This window comes from Perca fluviatilis, chromosome 4 (genome assembly GCF_010015445.1).
Source record: "Perca fluviatilis chromosome 4, GENO_Pfluv_1.0, whole genome shotgun sequence".
In the NCBI taxonomy this organism is placed as follows: domain Eukaryota; kingdom Metazoa; phylum Chordata; class Actinopteri; order Perciformes; family Percidae; genus Perca; species Perca fluviatilis.
In genome coordinates this window covers 25,235,007-25,262,756 of record NC_053115.1, presented here as the reverse complement: position 1 = coordinate 25,262,756, position 27,750 = coordinate 25,235,007, and the positions used below count along the sequence as shown (strand labels likewise).

At 40.8% G+C, this 27,750-nt stretch overlaps 1 protein-coding gene across 1 annotated transcript in view; it reads right to left on the bottom strand.

Annotated features, from left to right (window-relative positions):
- slc12a5a (solute carrier family 12 member 5a) overlaps positions 1 to 27,750 on the bottom strand; it is a 102,372-nt gene that overhangs the window by 47,771 nt on the left and 26,851 nt on the right. The window contains exons 2-3 of the mRNA XM_039796413.1: positions 5,924 to 6,024; positions 5,216 to 5,353 (exon numbers count right to left, since the gene is read on the bottom strand). Coding sequence (XP_039652347.1) covers positions 5,216 to 5,353; positions 5,924 to 6,024 — 239 coding nt within the window. The remainder of the gene's footprint in view (positions 1 to 5,215; positions 5,354 to 5,923; positions 6,025 to 27,750) is intronic.

The following is a 27,750-nucleotide window of genomic DNA, read 5'->3' as shown; positions in this document are numbered from 1 at the left end:
TCGCTCCCCCTCCCTCGCAACTTACTCACTCACTCACTCACTCACTCCAGGGACCGATGATGAAGGAGATGGAGAGCAAGGACGAGAGAGAGGGAGTGGAGCGAGAAATAGAGAGGGAAGGCGAGAGAGAGAGAGAGAGAGAGAGAGAGAGAGAGAGAGAGAGAGAGGTCGCTGTGTGAGCGAGAAAACACCACAGGCTTCCTTAATGAAAAGCCTCTCATGGCGATGGAGAGATTGCCTGTGGAATGGGCTCCTGATTGGAGAAGCAGCAGCTTGGTGTAGTGTGCAGACTAATTAAAGTATTGAAGGGGTTGGGGTGACAGGGGAAAGATTAGACTTGCTCCCAGGGTTAGCCGAGCCGAGGGGAGCCAGACAAATACACCTTACATCTGGAACAGGATAATGGGGGAATATACCACAAGCAAACGGTGAAGCCATTTTGAACCAATGCTTTACTCCCATGTGGACACTGTTGTTGTCTAACGCTGCTACATGCAATATTTGTACGATCGCGACATAATAGGTAGTAGCTTTGAAACCTGTTTAAAGGTTAGGCCAAATTACATCTCTTTCTAGAAACAGTGTCCCTGTCTCACTGTCAAGGACTATTTCTTCCTGAAAAAGTAGTTTGTGCTCACAGTGAGGTCTGTGGATTATCTTGATGAACTGAGAAATTCTGGAAAGAGAGGTTGCTGTTGATGTTTTCAAATGTAATTTGAATTGTATTGGGCTCGAGGCAGAAATTGCAAAAACCTGTGCAAATAAAACCAAATGTATCTGCATGGCTAGATACCACAAGAAGCAAGTGGAAACATATTGTATAATAATGTTTGGGTGAACTGACCTTTTACTGTGGTTTGATAGCATGTTCTGTGCTCAAATGAATTGATGTCAAACTGTCCGTCATCAGCAAATGTAGTTTGCTTAGTTGTCATTGAGATGGCTAAGTTTAGTTTTTAACAAGCGTAGACAGCCATGGTAGCAGTGAGGCTGTACCAATGTAAATGGAAATGTTAACAATTTTGCAGGTGAGAAATAAGAGAGGGAACCTCACTGAGTTGAAGGGAAATAATGGGAAAGTGACTGACATGTGAGGAGAAAAGCAAATATATAAGGGAGAAGAAATAGGAGGCTGATTGGGCACCTAGGAAGACAGGCTGGGTCAGAGATCATAGAAAAGCTGTCAACCTGTCACTGCTGTGGCTACTCAAAACTAAACTGTGTTTTTACCTCACATAGTCTGGAGTTACAGAGTTTTATATGAAATATGTTACCACATTAATCAGTCCATTTCCCACCAGTCTGTCACACTAATTTGGGATAACTTCACTCATTATTTAGCATTATCGTCATCGTTATCGTACGTCTCTTCTCATTTCAGCTTTGCAATGTCACATCTCGCCTTGCTGCTAAAACCACCGTTACCCACAGGATTAATAATGTAGCTGCCTGTCTGTCGATCAAGTGCTGAAAAGTAAACTCCTTCCTGCTGGCATCTCAACACCCAACAGCAGAAAATACCAGGGGATGATGTGGAAGGAACTTATTAGTGAGTGGCATTTAAGATGCAATCCAGAAACACGAACAGGGAATTTATAATATCAACAGAGAATGATTGACAAGTTTTAAACTCATGGAGCTTTTCTTTCTCTCCAGTGAGTGTGTTAACAAAACAATCATAAACTCTGCTATTAGGGATTCATGATGTAACGGAAAGTACAAATCTATATTCAGGAACACTTAACGACCATCTCCTGGCAACAGGCATAACAATCTGTCAGGTGAACAAGTTGTCCAGGGTGCACAATAAACAATATTAAAGCAAATGTGCATCCATTGCAAAGTGATATATCTATGCACACTTCATCATAATAGCAGACTTTTGTGAGATGATGTTAGTAATTTGCTTAAACAATATTTCCAATATTATTATTAATGTTCTAATCAGTATCAAACTTCTACTGCAGCAACAGGAAAAACTCCTCTGCAGCATACATCTCTGATAACAACGAGCTGCTTTAGCTCAGCATGCAGTTACAAGCATTACAATGCATCAAGAAAACACTACACTTATTCTTATATATACACACAATAACCCCAGAAAACCCATTAGTGCTTTTGTTTTTACTGCAGCGCACTTAATCTCCTGCCGATCTTAATGATTTATAGTAGAAATACAAGGATTTATTGAATGGAGCAGGTCAGTTTCACCTGAATTTTACATCCTCATGCATCGAGAATGTGTTGTGTTTGTTGCTATAGAAGTTACAGATTACCATAGTTTACAGTAAATTAGTGTGGTACGGACAGCTCAGAATATGATTTACATGATAGAAAAGAGATGAAAATGGAACAAAGCCCATATAAGCCTCTAACAGAGACCTAAGTTAGAAGTCATAAATCTTCAGAGAGCAAATTCCATATAGGCTCTTTTCAGAACAAGAATAGAGCAAAGTTGTACTACATATACTACAGGAGGAAACGCAAATATGCTGCCAATAATGTGCCATAGTATGCATAGAGAAAAAAAAAACCGTTAAACTAGAGAGTGTTTTTGCCAGAATTTTGTATTGTTATAGGTATTTGAAAGTAAACAAAATCCAGATAAATTCTTTGACTTTTTTGAAAATTAAAACTGTAAAAAGCCCATTTTGTAAGAGCAGATATAGATTGCATTGCATCCAAATATTATTCCTTTGAATGACTGATTTTGTATATATATATATATATATATATATATTCTCTGCTCTAGTTGACAGACAGTTCAGCACATAACAGCAGGGTGTAAGATGCAGGCAGGTGCAGCATACGTGGAACACCATAACCAAGTAGCTGGCTTGTGTGACTTCCCAATCCAGACCAGTGTTTCCCCTATAACTGTACATATAATGAATATAGGGGAAAGAATGAATATTTGGCATACTTTTTTTTTTCTGGCCTGGCAGGTCGCGAGGTCAACGGGAACCCCCGCCAGACAAAAAAAAAAATTTATTCAAAAAACAATGCCAAATATTCATTCTTTCCCCTATATTCATTCTACAGCGCCATGAACTGCGCCGCTGTGCGTGGAAACTGTCTGTGGTTAGTCTGTAACAACAGGACAGTTAAGCCAGGTATCTAAACTGCTAAAGTCAGTTGAAGGTTTGTCGGTAGCCTTACGGTTACAAACAGGCTCAGTAGTGAAGGTGACGCTAATGTGCTGACCGATTCAGCGTTTTTTCACTATGTTTTTGCAGCCATAGTGAAGAGAGGACAGTCCACAGGTACATAATACCGCAGGGAAAAACGTTAAAACGTTAAGCCACGTTTCAGTGTCGTATAGTTTGGAGGTAGGTGCTATCTCTGAAGCGTGATGTTCTGCTAGTGATGCTTCTATACCTCTTCCCTGATGGAAAAAGGGTGAACAGGTGATGTGCTGGGTGGTAGGGGTCAGTGGTGATGTTACTAGCATTTCTGATGATTCTGGTGTCATAGTGTGAGGCTATGGTAGGCAGACTACAGCCAATAATCTTGGAGGCACTACTTCCTCTAGCTGTTGCTTATCCTGACTGGTCGCGTTACCGTACCAGGATAGGATAGAGAAGGTCAGCATGCTTTCCAAGATGGCTCGGTAGAAAGGAGTCATGCCTTTCAGGCTAACCCCAAATTTCCTCAGCTGACGGAGGAAGTAGAGCCTATGATGGGCTTTGCTTACAGTGAGACTGATGTTCAGGTCCAATGAGAGAGACTTGTGTATAGTGGTGCCTAAGAAGCAGAAGGAGGGGACCCTCTCAACAACCTGGCCATTGATGGAGAGGGGAAGGTGCTGGGCTGCCTTCTTTCTAAAGTCAACTATCAGCTCTTTGGTTTTAGATGTATTGAGGATTAGGTTACTGTCCTCACACCACCTCACCAGCTGTACTACTTCTGGTAAACAGATTAATCACCATCAGAGATAAGACCTACTACAGTGGTATAATCTGCACATTTTAACAGTCAACAACTGATGTTGAGTGGGATATACAGTTGTTGCTATAAGAGAATATAAAAGAGGAGACAGGACACACCCTTGTGGGGCGCTGGTGTTAAGAACCCTGGTTGATGACACATGATTATGAATTTTGACATATTGTTTCCTACAGGACAAAAACTTCAAGATCCATTTACACAGTACAGCATTAACACATATGGCTAGGAGAGAGTTGTACAGCCTGACAAGGATAATGGTGTAAAAAGCTGAGCTAAAATCAAGGAACAGAACACGTGCATATGTGGACTTGGCCTCAAGTAGGAGAATGAAATATGTGCATAGTGACACTGCATCATCCACTCCCCTATTTGCCCTGTAGGGAAACTGATGAGGGTCTAGTGTAATATGCTCTAAGTTCCTACAGACTAGGCTCTCGAGCACCTTCATGACAACAGACGTGAGTGCAACAGGCCTGTAGTCATTGAGGCAGGTGATGCTATTTTTCTTAGGCACTGGGATGATCATGGCTGATTTGAAACAAGCAGGTACTATTGATGTGGTGAGAGACCAACTGAAAATGTAAGTGAGTAAGCTGGTCTGCACAAGCTCCTCAGCGTGGCTGAGTTTCACTGGACTCAAATCTACAGTAAAAATCATAAAGCCTCTCAGTAAGGGAGGGGTCACAGTCTAGAACATGATGCTTGGTCTTGTAGTTAGTGATTATCTGCAGGCCCTGCCAAACGCCCTTAATGTCATGCACTTGGAGCTTGTTTTCAAGTTTTACTCTATAAGTGGCTTTAACTGTTTTAACTGCCTTTTGAAGTTGGTATTTAAGGAGTCTGTATTGTACTTTTCACCACATTTAAATGCAGCATTTTTTTCCCTGCATAGGCGCCTTACTTCCTTGTTGAACCAAGGCTTGTTGTTACTGTAGCTGGTGACAGTTTTGGTGGGATACACACACAGACTCACAGACATTTATGTAGGACATTACAGTGTCAGTGAAAATGTCGATATCATCATGTTCAAAAACACTCCGGTCAGTAATACTGAAGATAAATACAGATGATGCTGTTTTGCCCTCATTGTTCTCAGTGAAGTTTGCTGGACGTGATGTACTGCACTACTAATGTAGCGTTTTATGTGGAGTGAGCGCTGCGCCGGACTCTGTTTAAAAAAAATAGCCTTTTAAATGCTACATTGCTTGTAAGGAAATAAGGAAATAAAAAGGCCAACATATATATTTTGGTGGGGTTTCTCAAATACCTTGACGGGTTTCTTGCGCGATGACTCAGCCTCGTTGTTCTCGGCCTCCTCGTGCTCCTTGCTACCTTGTGGCAGGTTGGAGTAGTTGGCCAGGCTGCTGAGAAGAGACGCCACCATAGGACTGGTGTCCATCTCCTCCTGTAGAGACACAAACATTAACAAAAGGGCTGGAATCAGTGGGTTTAGAAGGAGATGCAATTCTTCAAAGAGTGTGAGCCCACATCTTTGGTACAGCTGAGCATTTTAACCCTCTCAGCCAGCCAGGTGAAACAGGTGCTGTAACACTAATAGTGTACTGTACTCAGATAAGTAACTCTTTTAGGTTAAAACGCAAAAACAAAGTGCTTATACAATAAATTGTTCATTTTCTGATTTTGTTTTCTATTTTCTTGTTTAATCTAGAATTCCCACTGACAGCACCAAGTAAATACATTGGTGCAGAGCTGTGGCAAATTGCCTTGCTGAAGTTCTTTCCTGTAGCAGTGTGATATTTGCCTGCATTAACCTGAGGTTCCAACATGTCCTTCACACAGTAATTACCCTCATTAATAGATGTCAGAGACCCTATTCAATCACTGAATTGTGAGAGTGAGTGTATCCTGCTTATTACCATCATGCCCGATTGTGTGTGTTAAAAAAATCTGTGTGTGTGTGTGTGTGTCTGTGTGTGTGTGTCTGTGTGTGTGTGTGCAGAACACTGGACCGTACCTCAAACAAGGCCATGTTCTTGCCGTCATACTGCTGGGTCTTCTCTTCGGCAGCATCACTGCTGTTGATGAAGGGGCTGTTCTCCTTGGGGTTACTGTCACCTGAAAGAAACAGACACACACCTTCACTTTTAGACTGAACTGAAATAAAGAAGACCACCAGCAGCGCGCGTAACGCACAGACCAGACATGAGCTTCTTCGTGTCAAAATAACACTTTTGTAAGCAAGAACAGGCCGACTTTTATTTCACTATTTATTAATTTATTGATTAAGCAAAGAAAGACACACCAGGAGAGGAGGGGAAGCTTTTTACGTCTCCATAAGTGCCCGTAGTCAGAAATGCAGAGGAACAGAACCATAATTAATGGAGTGTGCATTCACAATATGTGCAGCGCTATATATTCCATATGGCCAGAGGAAGAATGCAAACTGGAACATCTCAATCAGTTTTTCGCTACACTGACAAACGAGGAGATAACAAGATTGAACACGAATGCAGAGAAATATTAAGAAATGTTTGGCAGCTTTTTTACCCTCGAATCACAGAGCGGTAGAAATAGTGTGGTGTGATGTTATTTAGGTGACAGCTTGCTGTAGGCATCATGATTCCATCGAGAAGCATCTGTGCACAAGTTCACAGATTTAAGGCACGAGGCAAATCTCCAAAACAAACAATATTGGAAGGGCAGCGTCCGACTCTTGGGGAAACAACATTTTGCAGTGTAATTGTTCCACTTATAACATAATAACTTCTTATTTCTATTTCCAGGGTTTTTGTTGGTTTGTTTTTTATTTTTGAGCAGAAAGAGAGATTGAGGGGATGAGCCGACCTTGTTCGATGTTAACGTGCTGATTAAAGGCAAACTCAACACATTCTGAATCCGTTTCGGTTTCTATAATAACAGTCCTAAACTTGTTTATTGTGAAGTAGCCACAGGACGCTTCATTTGTTAAGGTTATTATAGCTTAGAAGTTTTGGACCTTTGAATTTCTGGATATTTTATACAGGTATTTGTTAAGCTTAGAACTGGCTAATGGGTTAGAACTGCAGGTGCGTATTGTAATACACACAATTGAGGTAATAAATACCTGTGCTGCTGCTAGAATTAAGACCGCTTAATTGTGCTTCTACATTAAATACCTGTGGTGGCTCTGTGGGTAAAAACTGTCAGTTGGGGCTGGATTATATGCGGGTACTTTGTCGAGACAACATGGTGCAGGTTGAAGAGAGGCTCTGCAATCTTGTTTGTATTTTATAGTAATCGTGGTTAGATTTGCATTTGGAACTCTAGCAAAGCAATTTACTATCTGATTTCTTTCGATTAATCCATAATCATTCAGTCTATAAAATGTCAGAAAAATCCCAAAGCGACGTCTGTCAGTTCAAAACCCGATATTTATATATTTAGTTTACTATTATATGAAACAGAGAAGAGCAAGAAATCCTCAAATATGAAAACCTGGAAACTGCAAATGTTTGGGATATATTATTGATTATTATTATTATATGGATTAAGTGACCCAAAGGTTTTAGCACTATACTGTGTTTTATTTAGAGAGCAGAATCTAAACAGTATACCACAAGTAATCATGCAATCACCATCATAATGAGTGCATAATTCTGACTCTTTAATCACAGTGTTAAAGCAGTGCTATGCAGAATTATACTGTAAGTCAATCCCAACACTGTAAACAATTGCACACCATGACAGAGATTAGGAACAATGGATCAACATCTGAAATAAACACAGAGGATTGAAGACATTGGACCTGTTACTGTAAGTACCACCACAGCCTTATGTGGATGTCTGTCATTTTACACCTTACTGTTTGGGGCCTTAGGCTTTAATTAGCCTCAGCACTTAAAGTGCTTCCTAACCAGACGTTTGCTCTTGTCTCGAAAGAATAATTAAATTCAGAACCACTTTGTTCACCAAGTACAATGAAGGTCTTGGTGGCGAAGGCTGCACAGAGTTAGCTGTCTTATTTGCGCCTTCCCCTTCAAGCGTCTCTTGAGGGAGACAGCAGATTGCTCTCCCTCTGGCTCTCGGTCCTGTCTTAGACTGAGCAGCACGAGACCCAGTTATTTTTAGCCAGGATGCTGGAGCCAGGATGCTGCAGCCATGTGCCATGACGTCGGGGCACCGCTAACAGCCGGCCCACTGTTCTACAGAGACAGAGCAATAGGGCCACTCAGACAGAGACGCAGAGAAACGGGGCCGTGCACAGAGATTCGGGGCATGAAAAGAGCACAAGAAAAAAGAAAAAAGCAAGCAGCGGAGAGGTTAATACAAAGAGATGGAGAGCAAGAGAATAAGGGTCCAGATGAGAAGATGGAAGGAGACACAGATAGATGGAGAGCGAATAGTGACAAGGAGAGAGATATGGGCTCAGACAAAGACAGACCTGAAATGGGAACCCACAGAGGGAGATAGAGGGAGAGACACTTATGTCTCCTGCTGTAAAATGTAAAAGCTTCTACTGCACTTAAGGTTCAGCTCACAGGTTAAAACATACACAGGCGGTTAAAAGGGAAGCTAGAGCATCCTGCAGAGACTTGTTTCTGGTACTATGCACCGTACAACTGGAAAAAACGGAAAAACACGATTGAAGTTAGATACACTAATTTGTCTGAGTGAATTTAAATTTTTACTTACTGATATTTTAAATATTTGTGACATAAATGATACAGCTGATGCTAATCCGCTAATGCACCCATGACTTGAACTAAAACTGAGCTCCATTCTTTCACATATTAGCCTTTGTAAGTAAATGTTAAACCACACTTGATAATACAAAATGATTCCTAAGTGCCTGAAGTCTCACTTTACTACTTACTCTACACACACACACACACACACACACACACACACACACACACACACACACACACACACACACACACACACACACACACACACACACACACACACACACACACACACACACACACACAGTTGTATATCTGAATAGCTAATGTCCCTTTTCTATCACTTATCTCTCCAGGGCCCATTTCTCCTCATCGTCTAATAATTAAAACTCCACCATCAAAGTAATGATGGATATATCCGGTTTGGAAAAATGACAGTGCCTAAAAGAGTTTTGCTCTGACCACATCCCCCAAGCAGCTTATCCTCCTTCAATCTGATGGGATCGGTCCAACAATGGCTCTCGCTATCAAAGCCTCTCCCTATCTATGGTCAAAATCCAGAGCTGTACTGCTCACTGAGCATGCGATCGTCTTCCAAATCCTCGACTAAACAAAAACACTGAATGTGCACTCTTCTTTCATTTTCTTGTCCTAGACTTTTTACAGTGTTAAGATATTGAAACTCATACTTGCACTGTGGTTTATAACCTACAGTAGTTAAAGGGTGTGCTTTACCATATTGATTCATTTATTTTGCTACTGGTGCTCACTGCATTATTGTTTCATATTCAAAATAAATTGCAAAGATGCCTTGTTTGTAGCATGGGAGGAAAAATGCATACCGGCCATAATTTTTTTACAGTATGTTGTCACTGTGCTGTTTAGTGCAGTTGTACAAGCTACAGCAGCACACACTGCCCTGGTTTTCTGACCAGTTTTTACAGAAAAGTTCAACCAAATTCAACTTTGATGCTCAAATACGCCAACTTCCACAACATGCATGGCATTGACAGTAGAGCTGAAAAGATTACTCTATTAAATGAATGTGAACTACTTTGATAATCAATTGATAATTTTTCAAGAAAAAAAGCCAAACATTTTGTGGTTCCAGCTTCTTTAACGTGAGGATTTGCTGGTTTTCTCTGTTCACAGTGCAATCTATTGACTTCACCTTGGGCTCCGGGAAATATTGCTGGGCCTTTCACCATTATATGACATTTTATTGACTAAATGTTATGTTAATGTGCCAATTTTAGGGCTGCAATTAATTATTATTTTCATTATCTATTGATATATTGAATGTCTGATGTTGATCCATCGAATAAACGTTTGGTCTATAAAACGTCAGCAAAACAGTAAAAGGTGCCATCTTCAAATAGAAAAAAACGATATTTAGTATCACATAAGACAAAGTGAGAGGCTGGATCTACGGAAACACAAAAATTGATTAACTGAATAATTTTCTGTCAATCAAAATCATTGCTTCACCTCTAATTAATAGATTATTAATACTTAAACAGGTTATGACGGCAGCAATTTCACTACGATGAAATGGAGTTCATTTTGTGCATCTTTTGATTCTTTTAGTTATGTGACTTCAGAGAGAGCATGCTGCTATTGTTTACATTATGATGTAACTCACAGCCTCCTAGCTGGGTGTTGCAGGATTTTAATGTTTTATGTTGGCTCTACATTCTATGCTCTACCACGCACAATAGGGTATAGATTTGAAAAAAGAACCGTGCAAAACTTATATTTAATAAATGAGTTATATAAATATGATCATAGATAAATAGATAGATAGATAGATAGATAGATAGATAGATAGATAGATTTTTATTGATCCCAAAATGGGAAATAATATCAGACACACAGCACACAATATGAAATAATAAATAGGATAGAGTACAAAAACAAAAATTCAAAAAATAAAGATCAAAAATACAAAGTGGAGAATGTACAAACGTATAAAGTTGGGAATAAAAATGTTCAACTACTTAAATAGTATTCATAAAGATGTAAGTAAAACCTATGTCTGTGCAAGTTGCACTTAGTGCAGTTTTTTTTCTTATCTAACACTCAGTCAATCATATATTGTGTTTAAGAAACAAAATCACATTGGTGCACTGTCAGATGTGCTATCCCACTACTAGTGTATTTCTCACATGTTCTGTAGTGTCAACCAGTAAATATAAGTGGAGGCCTGGTCCACTGCTCTCAGTCGGACATTTCACAGTTTTCCAGCAGATATTTGAACGAAGCCACAGAGGATTAGTTGGTGAGAACTATTTGACTTTGTTTTATTGATCCTTCATGTACGACGGTGAGGTGGCAACAGTCATGGTTATTGCTCACTCTTTTTCTCTCTCTTTTTACACATACAGTCTGCTGTGCGCTCTCTCTCTCTCTCTCTCTCTCTCTCTCTCTCTCTCTCTCTCTCTCTCTCTCTTTGACCCTTCCTGCTCTGTGTCATGCTGCCATACTGCTCTTTCTCTCTGCGGACTGACTTCAAGGGGAAAAGCCTAAGCGCTAGATGTTGATTCTTGGGGAGCTGACTCAACAGAGGCTCAGGGACCACTTGTTGATTTGGTGTGTGTGTGTGTGTGTGTACATGTGTGTGTCAGTATGAGTGTGGTGATGGTGCATATGCTTGGCTCAGTCCCCACTGACGGTGTTGTACAGCAGCAGAAGAAAGGATGCGGCCAATTAATCTTAGTCTGGGCTGAGATGGCTGGATTTCAGCCATTTCGTGTGAAAATAGGGACATGTAAAATATGATAACTGAAAAATTAGGTTTTTTTTTCTTTTTTTTTTTTTTACAAATCCACATCTCCATGTATTTTGAGTTACTTCGTGTATGGAAGTAAATATAGAAAATCCTTTTGGCTGTTAGTCAGACTCACAGTGGAGTAAACAGTGAGTACAGTACATGTGCTCGCAGAGACATTTAATTTGTATCCAGAGAGGAATGCTTTATCTGGTGGAAGAGTGAGGAATTTCAATGGAATTAGTGGGATGGAAACAAACAATCAAGAAAAGAGTTGGATTTTCTGGCTGCGTTCCCTGCAATTGTTCCTTGGTGCATCGGCAAATACAAGCAGGTCATGAGTTTACTGATTCTCTTGTCATCTCCGAATGTCACCACAGTTACACATTAATTCCTGTCTGGCAATCATTGGCAGATCTCCCTCTCTCTTTCTCTCTCTCTCTCTCTCTCTCTCTCTCATGGGTGGAGTCAGGTGAAGGATTAAAGTCACTTTAATCTAAATACCAGTCAAATCAGGATTGACTGATTTAACATTTACCCAAACATATCCATGTGCAATTCAGAAAAAAATGATTTTGCCTAAAATGGACCTAAATGTAAGAGCTTTCAGTTACAAGGCAGTTTAGTATTATACAGATCACAGAGTGGCAGAGGGGTACGTATGTGTTGAACTTTAAACAAAACCATGTTAACATATGAAGGCGATATCATCTATTAACATGATTTTCCAATACTGATACATCAAAATATGGTTAATGTACTATGTATTTTGTATAAATTTTTTTCATTGCACCTTCCCTTTCTCCTCACTTCATTTGTGACTATTTTTTGTCTACAGTACATTTTACTTTTGTTTTTTCATGCTACATTTAGATGTAGTAGATGTCCACAATGTATATAGTATTCAAGTGTTTAAAGTTACTTATCTATGCACCTGTTCTTGTATTTCTGCTGCTGTGGTTTCACTCATCTTATCTAATATAAAACAGTCCAAGTATGTAGCTGATGATTATTTTATAAATTATTGATTAATGTGACGACTATTTCCTTAATTCATTGTTGGGTCAATAAAATGTCAGAAAATGGTTTAATTGTCCATCACAAATTCCAGAAGGCCAAAATGACACATTCAAATCTTTTGTTTTGTCCGACTAAGAGTCAGAACGGAAAATTATATATGAAAAGGAGAAAACACAAGGTCTTTTTTTGGCATGTTTGCTTGATAGGTGACTGAAACAAATACGTGATTACTGAAACAGTTGCTGATTAATGTTTTGCTGATCGACTAATATATTAATCCACTCATTGTTCAAATATCTATTTGATTCATTTTTATTTACAATTTTCTCAGATTTTTTCTGGACTATACAAATTTGTAAAATGATGACAAAATGTGATCATGTCATCTCGACTCAATAAAGGTCAAAGATGATAAACGATAAAATGTAATTATTGCCCAGCCGTAGACCTGTCAATTGGCTTAACCTTTCCAATTGATTGAAACTAAATACACTGCCTCCATCAGCACAAAGTTAGACAATTTGTTCAAATTCCAAAAAAACAAAGAAATGTTTGCCAGGTTTATGACACATGCATTGATTATGTTCTCCATCAGCTGTAGACAGCTATTAATAACGAGGTACGAAGAAGTGAGAAACTACCTAAAAATACTGCATTTACAAGTGATTTACATGCTTTCAAAAGCACAAACATAATGTACAGAGGAAAAAAATAGCAACAGCATATGGTTACTTGCCCACACCTGCCCCCACACACTGTCATAAATAGATATTCTCTCACTCTCGTCCTTCCTATCATGGCTTCAGCACCACATCAGAGACACAACAGCCTTGTATAACGAGATCTCACGTTATTTGTTTTCTCTCTCTTTCTCCCACTCTTCCCAATCTAACTGTCATTATTATTTTTCTCTGCTGCTGCTGCTGCTGCTGCTGTCTCATGATGTGCTTTTATGGTTATATTTACATGGAGAACACGCGAGTGTGGATGGATACGTAAAAACGGCCTTTTTTCCCTCAGTGGGGCTGCAGGACAGGACCTGTGCCCTGATCAGTATTCAGGCTGGTGCTTCAGCTCGGTATGAAATTGAATGCAGCCTTGCCTCACATGGTACGACTTTGACACAGTCCCTTCTCTTCATCCCCCCAATATCTCCAGCAAAGATTCTCGCTCTTGATTGGCTCCTGAGCTGAAGGCAGCTGATTGGCTGAGAGCAGAGGGAGCCAAGAGGATGCCTGTGCATGTACATGAGAGTGTAAGGCAGCTCTTAGCATGTTGACCGGGCCTCTGCACATGTCACTGTCTGATGATGAATGCGTAGGTTTGGTTCAATTAGCCCTCAATGGCGCTGCCTTGCCTCTAGCTGTGCACGTCAGGATTAATTTTTGTTTAATGGCAGGCCCCTGCAATGTCTTCCCAGCAGCACCCTCTCTATCTGACATCAGGCATTGAAGGTGATTGTACGCAGGAGGAGACTGACAAGGCAAATAAAACTAGCATCCCTCCTCTCTTTATTTGTTCATCTCTGCCACTACCGGCTGAGCGCAGGAATATCTTGACAGAGGAAGATACGCAGATGTTGCTGGGAGCTGACAACTGCCAGACTCAGCTATGAAATGATGCAGAGAAAAGGCGGATCGACAATGTTATTACTGTATATCATAAGGACACTTTTTTTTCATAAACTCTTATCGTTCTATGACAGGATTCAATTTATTCCTCTGCTTGTGTTTTCACATTATCGTAGAATAACGGTCAATAATCTCTAGTGCTAATATTTTATAGATAAGAATCTATTTGCCCCCATAACACAGATTACAAAACATTTTAGTACCCTTGTTCAAGTTTTTTTTTTTTTCTTCTATTCAGATAGGAAGAAATACAGAGTTGGTAGGCATAAAGTCTCTGCTACATTGTAAAAATAATTTAGATTAATTAAAGATAATAGAACTGTGGCCTTAAACATTGGCCTTGAGATACACTTTAGTCTGTTGCATCAAGACAAGGGCTTCCTTCCACTTTTCAGAATCATACCTTTGTCCTCTCACTTTTACAGTTTCAGTTCATTTCTTTCTTGAAATCATTTCTGAACACTGTTCTTCTACTGTCCATCAGCCTAAATCCAGATGAGAGAAGCTATGAGTTGTTAAAAAATGTGAATATGGTCATCTAAGTGGCCATTATTACAGAATTAAATTAATCTTTATTTTTATTTACAGATAATTATTCTAAAAAGACATTAAAACTGATCGTCACTCAAAGATAATGCATTAAAAAACAGTGGCCTGTGTAGTAAATATGGACGTATATTTGTTTAAGTCTAAAGGTTTATTGTAAAAGATTGAATTTTTTTACTAAACATTTTTTTAAATAACTTCATTACATATTTATTAAAAAAATTATAGGTGCAGATCAAGTTATTCCATTAATAATGCAGCACTTTACAGTTGGGCTACAGCTACCAATTAGGTTTATTATTGACTGATATGCCAATTATTCTCTCCATTAATTGATTTTTGTCGTGTCTATAAATGTCAGAAGGTAACGAAAAATCAATCCATCACAATTTTTCAGAGCCCAATGGGATCTCTTCAAATATCTTCTTCAAAGAGCTTCTGAAAACAAACCTAAGCCCTCATGCTGCTTTCACGGAAAATAACTATCACACACACACAAGCACTTTCTCTTCTCAAAAGCTCACATTACTCCATTTTACACCCAAATGTACTTACACGCTGGCACATCGGCGTTTAAACTTTTAAAACCAGAACCCTTCAACTCTCCGCAGACATACTTTGGCTTGTTCGCTTGTCACTTTCGGCATGTTCACTTGAAAAGAAAAGTGTCAGGCAGGAGGCCGCATGGTATAAGGCACAGCGAATGGCTAGCCATGTAAAGCCAGTAACACTGAGCCCCGGTGGAGCCTGGCTATCTGCATCCCTCAGGAGGTTGGCTGGCTATGGGAGAACACCGTGTGTCATGTCAGTCAGCAGCATGCCTCCTGCATGCATGGAGACTGCCGGTGGCTAGCTGCCTACTGCTGCTGTAATTGGTGAGCCACGGAGCCTAACAGGACTGGAGGGATGAAGGGAAGAGATGAAAAAAATACGTAAAAAAGAATCACGGGGGTGGAGGTGAGGGAGTGAGAGTAGCAGGGAGGGAAAAGAATTGAGTGGGAAGAGAGGTGAGGTTGGGTAGGATTATACACTGGTGAGGTAATTGGTAGAGGAGCAAAGGTGTCCCACACCTGCTATCTTTTACTTTTTTTGAGAACAGTGTAGCCAGAAGGAAGACACAGGGGCAGGACGCAGGGAGAGAGAGGAAGGTGACAGGATGGGAGAAACGATAGCAGCTGGGAGATTGACTTATTTTCACGAGGTCATGGATTAAAAATTCTCCCCAACTTATCACATGCCAGGAAACCAATTTAACTCGGAAACATAATTTCCTTTGCAGTGCTCATGGTGCCAGGTCCGGACGTGGAGCCAAGCGCTATCACACTTTTATTACATTTGGCGCATTTTTGGACAGGGGGCTTCTATAAGAGGGTTCAGCAGCCTGTGACAAGATGACGATAGAGGTATCTTGGCTGAGTCAGAATTTGCGCGAGAGAAAGAGAGAGAGAGAGAAAGAAGAAAAAAAGAGAAAAAAGAGAGGGAGAGAAAAAAAAAAAAAAAAAAAAAAAAAAAAAAAAAAAAAAAAAAAAAAAAGGGGGAGAGGGGTGAAAAAAAAAAAAAAAAAAAAAAAAAAAAAAAAAAAAGGGAATCCAATCGCCTGCAGCAAAGTCTTATTGATGGCAGGGATGGTTTATGCGATGGCTAGGTCTGATCAAAGGGGACAGGGCTATCATCTCACCAGGTCTGCAGCTTTCTGGCTCTCTGATAGATTGCTGGAGGTGTGAATCGAGGTGCAAATTAACACCTGAGTGTCTTCTCTGCTGACCGACCCCCTCCCTCAGGCTCTGGCCACGTTCATCCATCCCCACCTCGACATCCAAGAGTCAGAGAGAAAGCAATCTAGCCAAAGCCCAGAGGACAACAGGGGGAGGGCACATCCTCCTCTCCTCTCTCAGCACCTTTCCTCATTTATTTAATTCTCCGGTCTTTCTCCTCTAAGGTGTGATACCACATCCCTGTGGTCTCTTCTCTCCAACACCTCTGTCCACTTTCTCCTTCCTACTGCTTTCCTTTCTGCCCTTATTCCCAACCCTCGAGTCCACTCTCCTCCAGAAAAATAACAAAGTCAACAGGCAGGCAGGCCCGTGGACACAGAAAACCAATCTAACACACTAGGGTGAAATGGAATGGATGAATGGAATGAAATGAACCCACAAGTAAAAAGTTGAGAACTAAAAAGAGATCAAATAAAGGAAAAGGACACATGATGGAGACAAAAAAAACAAATAAACGAACAATCAAACATATAATTTATGACAATCTGCAACCATTCCCTTGTTCTGCTTCTCAATTATGAGGATGTGCTGCTTGTCTTTGTCTTATGTAATAGTAAATTGAATTCCTTTGGGTTTTGTACTGTTGGCTGGACATAACCTTTCGATTTTCAGTTTTCTCACATTTTCTAAACTCAAATAATTGATTAATTGATTGTCTGGGCAAATAATTGGCTGATTGATCTTTACTGTTGCAGCCTTACTTTTATCACTAGTTGTTGGCAAGCTGTCCATATACTGTATGTCCCATTTGTGTAACTTGGGGATTGATTGAAATTCCTTTTATACAGTTTCATTGGAATTTTTGAGGTTTCTTAAAAGCAGCAAATTGTTAATTTATAAGGTCTATTATTACTATTATGCAGAATATAATCATTGAGCTGGCTGGTTATTCTTATGCAAATACCCAAAAAGCATGAGATTTTTTATGCGTTTGCAGGACCCACTACTGGTTCACAGGTCGACTCGCCTAGTGGGAAAACTCCCAGAATCCTAGATGGTTTGTCTGCTTCTACTGGCCTGGTAAAGCCTTTCCAATTGCTCAAAAACTAAAGCAAAGCAGCACTCAGGTACGCAGTTATTGTACCATTGACATCTCTCACAATAGCGCCAGTTTTGTTATATACTTGACAGACATCTGAAGCTAAAACATCCTTAAATATCTCTGTGATAGTACATCACAATTAGTGGTGCTGATCTATCTGCCAAGTGTGCAGCATCATACCACTTCATGTGAAGAGACAGAAAGAGAGAGTTATTATGTAACGTTGCCAAAAATAACTTCAATGAAACCATCATCTCTGAAAGTCAAGGCAAGCTGGTATGGTGGGGTGAAAGGCTGAGGGGGATACATCTACATCAAACTAATTTGCAAGGAACTAACAGCATAAATTCAGCTGATTTGCAAGGCAACAACATCAGTGAGCAGAGAGGGTCATAAAACATCCAACCGACTCCATCTCAGCCCTGTTCAGACGTGTGATAAAGAACTGTTTCAATTTGCACTGATCCAGGACCATCACACCATGTGTCACAGACCTGGGTCGCTAACAGATGTTTTTTGTTGCTGTCATCTACCCAACATTACCTTTCCCCGCAGTATAAGTTTCCAAGTTGATTGCCCATCATCCATCGAGTTACGTTTTTCCTGTAATAAATTTCCTGAATGAAAGTGAATGAATCCATCTGTTAAGCCCCTTCCTCAATGCAAACCTGAAATTATCTAGACGTTTGCCTGGCGAACCTGTATGTGTTGTATGCAAATGTCCAAATCAGTACGACAGGACATTAACGGACTTTGCCCTGCCAGCTCCTTAGTACAAAGTCTGTGTAATCTCTGATTGAGCCTATGTGTAAATAGAGCCGGTCATTGGGTGGAGAATTTGTGGCGAACGAAATGGCTTGTTGACGTATCTATCGCAACTTGTGCGACACAGAAGACAACAAACATCAGGGTTAAGTAGAAGGATGATTTACACTAGGACGACTGGAGAGACAACGATATTCGGGAACTACTTTTGGACAAGGGCCATCATCAGACAAATTCAAAGAGCGACAAGAGACTTGGTTGTTTTCTGACCAAATTATGAACGGGCTCCGTGACAGTGGTGTAATCCGCTTCATGTCCTGCCTCCTGGCGCCACCCCTTGTCTGAACAAAACAGAGTATTTCCAGTAATTGAGAACACATCCGACACAGGCAATCTCCTGTTGTGTGCTACATGAAAGGGAAACTCCGAACAATGCCTACACCTGATTCTCCTGACACAACACATTCTCACTCCCAATTTGTCAAATAATGATACTTGGTCAGGATCCCTTGGCGTCACTTTTTAACACTCTTGGTACCCCTTTGGCGTCATTTTTCAACACGCTTGGTCAGAACCCCTTGGCATCACTTTGTGACACTCTGAGTCGGGACCCCTTGGCATCATTTTTCAATATGCAGGGTAAAGCCTATTAGTTAGGGTTAGAAAAATATTGTGAGGGGTTATTAGATAAACATTTAAGGGACACACGGGACAAGAACGGGACATGAAACCCGGTGACAGTCCTTTGCTATTTGACCCATCCACCACCACAACCTACCTTCTTAGTTCCGGCCTCTGACCAAGTATTCAGTATTTGACGAGTTGAGGGTGAGAAAGCCTTGCCTGACATTGTCCAGAGATCTTATGAGATGCAGCTTAACTGATACGTAGTGTAAAGGTGGATCAGGGAACCTAAACAGTAAAGTTATGGCTGGTAAAACCAAAACAATGAGCTGAAAGAGGTTGAGTGATAATTCTCTGTGGGTTTGTCACTACAAACGACGCCTTTCATATTACACCCATTGTTAATACAAAAATATTGATTAGTGCTGCAGCTTTAAGTTCAACTACAATGTATAATGCTGCATCAGCACCAAAGACTTGACATTTTAAAGGAAATAAAAAGAGAGAGAAAGCAAAGGAGTAGGAGGCAGCGAGGGATTGCCCATAATGAGAAGAGTTTATAGCCTTCATTGGGTAAAAGTAATGGAGTCAGGAAAGACAGACTGCAGACTGAAGCACTGCAGCAGGCGGGCGGAGAGACAGACACAAACAGATGGACAGACAGACAGATGGAGCTGCAACACATAAAGATTAGTGCCTTGTTCTTCAATCTGGCCTGGCCAGATAAGACTACAGCATTCAGGGATTTATCAGGTGCCTCAGTACAGGTGCATTACCTGAATGGCTGAGCGTAGTCCCAGTCATTTACTGATAGCGTACAGTATACATGCCTTAGTGTGTGTGTATGTGTTTCTCAGTTTTTTTGTGTGCTCGTTTGCCCATTTATTTGTGAGTGTGTGTGTGTGTGTGTGTTTGTTTGTTTGGTTGTGTGTGACCGCTCTGCCCAGAGACCCACTGCAAGGCTGAGGATCATCTTGTCAAAGCCCGGCAGATCTTAGCAGATATTTCTAGTCTCTGGCAGATAAATAAATAATTGAACACTGGTTTGGATTTAGACAGAGATGAAAGCTTTAAGAACTGAGCTTTTTACAGCTGAGCCCTAAGAGAGAGAGAGAGAGAGAGAGAGAGAGAGACACACACACACACACACACACACAAGAGAAATAAAACATGGCAACAAGCAGAAATACATAAGCACACACATCCATGTCCCATTACTCCATAAATAGAACCACCTCTTTGAAGTGCACACCTTGAATTATTGTACAGTATAATGTCAATGCTAAATAGGGCTTTTTATATTCTCATGTTTGCTAGTCACTGGCATTTTATAAAATATGAATGCAGCATGCAGCCTGAAAACACTTATTTAAACTCCCACAAAAAACCCTCTCTCTTTGGATGCACTCTGGAAAAAAATGTAGAGAGGAAAGAGAAGGGGGCAAATGCAACAGAAAGTTATAGCCAGTGAGCTCGGGGAGTTTATTTCCACTCTACTGTATCTTTTGGTCTAGACAGAACTATTTTTAAGTTAAAAAAGGGAGAGGAAGTTGTAAGAGGGCCTCTAGGCAGAGGAGGGAAGTGAAGGGGCTGTTTGAAAAATCATCCGCTTTTCCTCTTATTCACCTCCTTTTCTCTCTCTGTTACCCTCTGTAGACTACTGCCTGGCTGGTAGGAAGCACTGTGCACTTGAATAGAGTTGCTGTGTGTGTGTGTGTGTCCTGGTGGGCCCACAGACTCAAAGACTGTGGCTTTTGTCTGCCTTTGATTACTCCTATGAATTATGCATCCTGCACCTCTCTGTTTGTGTGTCCATGTGTGTCTCTGAGTGTGTGTGCTGGTGTGGAACTGAGCCAGAGACTGCAGTGTTTAGTGACAGTGACTGATACTGCTTCGCCCTTCTCAGACTCTCTCCTTTACAAGCACACGCACACAAAGTCATGCATACTCACACGGACACACACTAACACGTTTATACACACATGGAAACTCTGTTACGGTGACAGATATTTGTCCTTGTCTTATCTTTACTCTCTCATCTCTCATCGGACGTCAGAGATCTGAGCCCGAATTTCTGAACACTGTGAAGGTCAAAAACAGTGTGTAACATTAACAAAGCTGTAATACTTTAATTAAGTCAGGCAGGGTGTGGCGTGAGTCTGTGGTACACTCTTTTACAGGGACATTTGAGAATTTGTGGCACAGTTTAATTGTTTGAATGATAAACTTTCAAATGATAGGTTATAGTTAATAACATATATTCCATTTACACTGATACAAACAAGAAATGAAGCACCAAATCTTCACATTTCAGAAGCTAAAATAAGGAATATTTGTTCACTTGTGCCTGATTAAAGGTCACGCGTTTTTTAGGCTACATTTTTAGACAACAGCAAACATCTCCTCACTACCCGCTAGCTGCCTGTCCCCTGAACACACTGTAAAAAAACGCGGTCTCTGTGGACAGCCCAGGCTCCACACACGGCAACAAAAACAAACTGTGCCAACCTGCGCCACGAACCATAACAAACCGTGTTCCAGCGCTCTAGCCAATAACCGACAAGAAGGATTTGTGGGTGGGGGTTGGGAGGGGTTAGTGCACGAAAGCACGGAAGGGAGGGAGAGGGGACGGTATGAGGCGGAGGGAGGGGCGAGCTAGCCTTGTTTTGTTTGAAAATACTTCGAACGTCAACAAGAAGTGCCATGACCCAACATCGCTTAGAGCACCTTTAAGTAATTTTTTGTCAATTGACAAATGGATTAAATTGCTTTGGCACTAGTTTTGACATAAGATGGTACAAGCCCAGAGGGGGTATTGATATACAGAGAGTTCAGTCTACAGATCCTGTGGTCGGAAATAATCTCTGTTAGCTGCCAGCTTGTCAGACAGAAATGGAACAGCAAATTGAGCTGCTTGATAAAAACACTGTAAACCAACACAAAGCACTCAATTAAGGTTTTATCCATCCACAACCGGATGCAGGGCTCGCTATCGGTACTTAATACCTTCGAGGTATTAAATGAAATAACCCAGTACCGAGTAGTAGTATGGAAACTTCTCTTATACAATACCTGCATTTGATCCTTTTTTTACCCAGATCTCGAAAAAAATGACTATTTGGATGGTTTTGCTCGCAGCCAATCACAGCGAGCGTTCTTTAAATTTAATGTGCCCACTACCACAGCCGCTAATGGTGGTGACATTTTACACAACTGAATGCTTCCATTCACATAATGGGTATCAAATGAAGTAAAAAAAATAAGGTATCAGTATCACTTTAAGGGTACTGGTATTGATAATGTTATCATCATTTTTTTAACATTTGGTGTATGTGTGATGCTTTTTTCTGTTCTCCGACCAGTTTGTATCATGGATCTATTTAATGGTTCCATTATACAGAGATATGCTTCATTCTGTTGTCCTTCTTTCAATACTGTGTTGTGGTTTACTGTAAAAAAAAATGTTGTTACCAGGGCCTAATTTTTCTCCATTTAATTTCTGTTTGATGAGCTGCCGGATTGTTAGGGCATTACTTTAATGTCCAATTTATCTACAGAACATACTGTACAGCAAAAATCGGCGATATTAAAGAGAGTCTATGTAAGTGGCAAATACTAGTTAATGCGTTTAAAAAAATGTCAAACAAACAGTTTGTAAGACTGGATGTCTAAATGGGGAAAGTACTTGAGCTTTCTGGAGGGCTCCTAAGAAGCTTTGTGCTGGGTAGAGACATGTAGGGGCTTACGATGTGGTCATTAAAGATAGGATTTGGTTTACAGTTTGTCTATTTTGTTGTATGGTCTTCTATATTGTTGTTATTGTGTCATATTTTCTTGTTTTTTGTCTGGGTGGGTGGTGATGATGATATGTTGCGAATTGTATGCTGTGTTGTTTAAAAAATTCATTTAAAAAAATTGTTAATCCCAACTTTTCACATTTGAAAGAGATATGTGTTATTTCTTCTTTCAAAAGTACATAATCTCGCTTAAAAAAATGCCTACATGCAAAACCGCCAACCTCCTTCAAGCGCCTACGCACGATCCGCAGCAAAACTGCGTGGTAGAGCGCAGAGCACAGGGGCGAAGCGCAGCGCAGGAATGTTCTGGAATTGGTTGCGCCTTGAAACGTCAGCGGCGACGAGGTCTGGGCTGCCTCACCCTCCTCATGGGAAAACAATGGAACAGCCATCGCAGAGCGTTTTTACCGCGGAGCATGTGTAGGCGGCTTAAGGCATCAGCACTGTAAGATCTTTCATTAATTAAAACCTCTGTGTGTCACACACCAAAGAGCAGCACTAATTGCCACAAGCTGTTCTGTGGGGAAAACACAAACATCAAGCAAGTGCCAGAGATTTTCTTTCAATCATGAGTTTCTCCCAGACCACATCAGAATTGGAATTACAACCGACCAGGTGCTAACTTTTCAACTTCAAATAGAGTGCAACAATGCGGCACTTCTGATCATAACTTATTATGAAGTGACCTTATTGCTGTCACAGTTATATCACCACATCCATCCATCTTACAACACCTCTCTCAGGCCCAGAGGAGTCCTCCTCTGCTGATCATTAAGGAGAGTCTGGAACAACCCCTTAGTCATGGCCGAGGAAATCCTTCAAGACTGCGTGTGCTGTGTATATAGACAAATGGGGAAGGCTGGGCGTTTTGAAATATGCAGTTTACTCTGTAGCTGCACAGTCATACCTCTTACTGACAAGATAGCAGGTGATGCATTCAGCCAGCTGTGTTCTTTTTCTCTCTCTCTCTCTTTCTCCTTAATGTAATCTGACTCTCTGCATTCCTTTTCTACAGTATCTCTGTGCCCACGGCAGGATATACAGTGGGCAAGAGAGAGGAAAGAAATACAAAAAAGGGGAAGAGAATATTGGAGATAAAGTAAAAAAGAAAGATAAAGGTTGGAGGGGTGACTGCCGTGTTGTTACAGTTGTGGGGGAAATGGCTGCAGTAGAGAGAGAGAGAGAGAGAGAGAGAGAGAGAGAGAGAGAGAGAGATATGGAGTGTAGGATATGAGCTCTGAGACAGAAATTGAGGAAGAGATCAACAAAGGGAATCCATTCAGTCCAGACATTGGTTTTCACACTGACATTGTGCTGCTCTCGGGATCCATCCATCTCAGACACAATGCATTCTCTGCCCACACCACATTTCCACTGAATAAAAGATACTGTCTTTAAGATATAGCGCTGGGAGGTGTCCCAGCAGCTCAGAGGGGGGACAGCACACACAATGTTGGGCCTTTTATGAGTTTGATCATCCTTCTCGCACCGCTCTCACCATCTCTAATGGTTCACATTTTCCAGTCTCAACAGGAGGGAGAACAAGGTAAGATAAGCAACTTGACACTTTTTTGCACACTTTCAGCTTATATTGCAATTTATTCTATTCAAACCACTTCCTGAGGACTTTTTAGAGGGATAAAATTGGTATTTTAGCTTAATTTACCATATGGCAGGGGTAAAAAAAAAACTAAAACAAAACTATGAAATACACAGTTTCTCAGTATTTACAAACACAGGCTGAAATAAATGAAGAACAAGCAGGGCCACATATGTGGTTACTATAAGCAGTGAGGCAGAAGAGATTCAGAGAGCTCAGTGGTCTACTGTTGCACAGTTACAGAAACCACAAATGTGGCCGAAGTTGAGTATAGGGACAAGGCTAGTTGAAGATATAGATATTAGATATAGCATCTGTTAACTTGGGTTAAAAACAGCTCACAGCTTAGCTCAGTATACCTGCCAGCTAAATATTTATGTCATGTGTGAATATGGGCACCTGTGTTGGGTACGTCTTCGCTGTTGATTTTCTCATACCATGCCGAGTCAACTTGATTACTTGTTATAACTTGTTATTTTCTGTTCTCTTGTTACCTCATCAGATTGACCTCTGGACTTTTCTTCGGCTGGTTTTATGGATCCTCCAGAGGGACAAAGCACTGATAAAGCTCCAGGTGTAATGATACAGTATCTAATCTAAAATGTTGGTACATTCTCCTATGTGTTTAACTTCAAATACTGAGGGTCGCTCTGTGTACAACTGCCTAATGAGAAGAGAAGAGGTGGCTCCAACCAACCCAAGATCTTCATACTTGATAATTGACGGCAACAAACAAGTGAATCATGTCATACTGTACAGTTTGATCTCCAGGTGGCATTGCTGTTGATATTAGATTGAAATGTAAAGATATAAAAAGGCCAAAACAAGAAAAGACAAAATTACGATCAAAGTCGTTTGTTCTTGGCTGCCTGTGTGACTGATGTTCCCCCGGCGGCAGCAGCAGTATTCAACACAAACCAGCCAGGGGGCTGCTAATCTCTCCCCGTCCTCCCTGGTTGTGTGTATTGTCTAGTGTTTGACAAGCCACCTCTGTCAGCTTCCAGCCTCCAGCCACAGGACTGGCACAGTTGCCTTTGAGCCTGGCTCAGAGAGATTTAATGGACTCCAACCATGAGGCAGTTAACCAGGCCGCCATTTTGGGTAGTCTTTCTTGTCTCTGGGAATCGCTTTCAGGTCAGTGACTCTACCAACAATCAATAGATTTTTTTTTTATGAACAAAGATGACTGTCTGTACAAGACTGGAGTAGGAAGCTGTTAAGAAGTTATCAATGCAGCTTTTAGTAACCAACTCATTGATGGTGGGTTTTCACTGGTAAAAACATAAACTTCTTTTACTGGAATAAGTCTGTTGCTGTTTAAATGTTTGGTTTAAAGACATCAGCAGGAACAGTCAGTGACACAGAGTTCCTCAATATTGAACATATATTGAAGTATTTGTCGGTTCTGCCCTAACGATCGTAATGTTTATTGAGGTAACCTTGGGGGTGATACTAAAATCCTGTTTTGAATGTCAGTCATGTCACCATTTTGCCACATTCTCTTCCTTCTGTATAGCGGCGGGGCTGTGTGATGAATTTAGCTTGTCAGTGATTTGTCGTAACTGCTGAGTTCTTTCGCATCCCTCTGCTGCGTGCCTTATGAATACTGAGCAACCAACTGTGTGTGTGTGCACGCGTCTGTGGTTGTATTTTGAATACTAAGCGTTGCATAAACTGTACTGGTATGAGTGTGTGTGTGTGTTGAGAGCCGAGTGTCTGCGTCTGTGTCAGTTTGATTCTGCGTGCATGTGAGCGCCTGCGTGGATTAAGTTAGGTGGTGACTGATGGCATGTCCACGCTTGGCTATCCACAGCACATCTTCTTAGACTGTCTGAGTGACGGGAGGGAGACACACTCTAGCTGAATAAAACATGAATTCAGACACGTTGTCAGCAGACACAAGCCTCCACCCGATGATGAGACAGTTGTGCATGTGCGTGAGACAAGAACAGCTCCTTCATAAGATTACATTGAAATATTTATCATTTATCAGTTTGTGCTAAAACAGAAAAAAAGTTGCAACTTTTGCTTGTTTACAGCTTTTAATGTGACAATGTGCTTAATTTCCTTCATCTTACAATACTTTGGCTTCTATTTTCTGAAACTAATGATGAGTCTGTGCATTTAATAAGGCACACTGGGAAGGAATTGTGTATAGGTTTATGCAGAACATGCTCACTTAATTCCATTCTTTCCGCAACCACCTCGCCTCAGGGAAGGGAAATGCAGCCAAACAAAAGAATATGTAAACCCTTTATTAGACATAAACATGCATGCATAAACATCATGCACAGTTCAGTCATTTATGACTAACGCATGGTACACAATGTTCTGTCTCTCAGCCTTGCTCAGCATAACCTTGTCACATCCATGAGAAACATCATCTCTCCAATATGCTTCAGAATCTAATCTCTGTTCACTCTGACCTGATCCTTTCTTTTATTCTCCTGCCGGCTCCTTGCGTCCTCACCCTTGGCCTATTTTCCTATTCACTCTTTCTCACTTTCCTCGTGTCCTTTCCATCATCTCCCTTTCCCCCTTCCAGTCTTTCATAAACAGCTGTTGGTCTACTGTTAGCCTCTATGTCGGTGGATTCCCACTGATGAGGCACTGGTTCTTACTAAGCCTCGGCAGATGTGCTGCTGGTGTTAAGTACACTCCTTCTAAGTACACTTCAGCTTTACTTACTTAAGAAAACATCTGAAGCCTTCAAAGTGCAGGTTGACCGGGCCAACTGATTACTGATTACCCCAGCCCATTTCTACTGAGGATGTAAATCTATGAAAAACTAACACATCCTCCAAACTAAAAAAATGACTTAAACAATTAATCAATATTCTAAATAGTTGGCAATCTTACAGAATCCTTGAGGGGCAAGGTGAACAATATATTTTTGAGAGCAATATTACCCTTAACCTTAAGTAATATTGACCTTAAGCTTATAGGAGATTTAACGTTGGATATATTATCTTCTGAATACAAATTGAGTAATTTGCTTGAAATGAACTCTTCAAGATTGCTGCCTGGTTTATTTTTGTAGGGCAGGTCACTTTCCAGTCTGACTGACATGGCACACGGTCATTGGCTGAGCAAATACGCACCGGAAAACCTTCAAACAGCCATTACAGGTCATAAAAACATTTTATGGAGAAATCTCACAGTTCCATTATGTTTTACAGTAGCCATTTGTTGTTGTTGTTGTTGTTGTTAGGTAACTGAGAAGGTAAAACCTTTTGTTGATGCTGCATTTGGCTGAACTTTTCAATGCACTAAGCGCTTCATTCTGCATGGCTTACTCATTCTCAAAAATTAGGCCTGTCCTAATATCTCATAAGAGGAAATGTAGAACTAAGTTATTAATAATATCTCCTACGCAGGAGATAATATCCTGTACGTAGAAGATAACATCTCGCACATACAACACTCGCCAACACTGCCCGCAAAAAAATGTTTTCACCTTGCCTCTCTCCCCCACCACACACTGAACATTTAACCGCAGCAGCTTTTTAAACTGTGACATTAGACCTCACCACGGAGGACAGGAGCCCTTTTGATATGAACGTGTGCGTGTGATGCTCCTTGCTTTTCTCCGCTGCCTTTGAAGATGGAT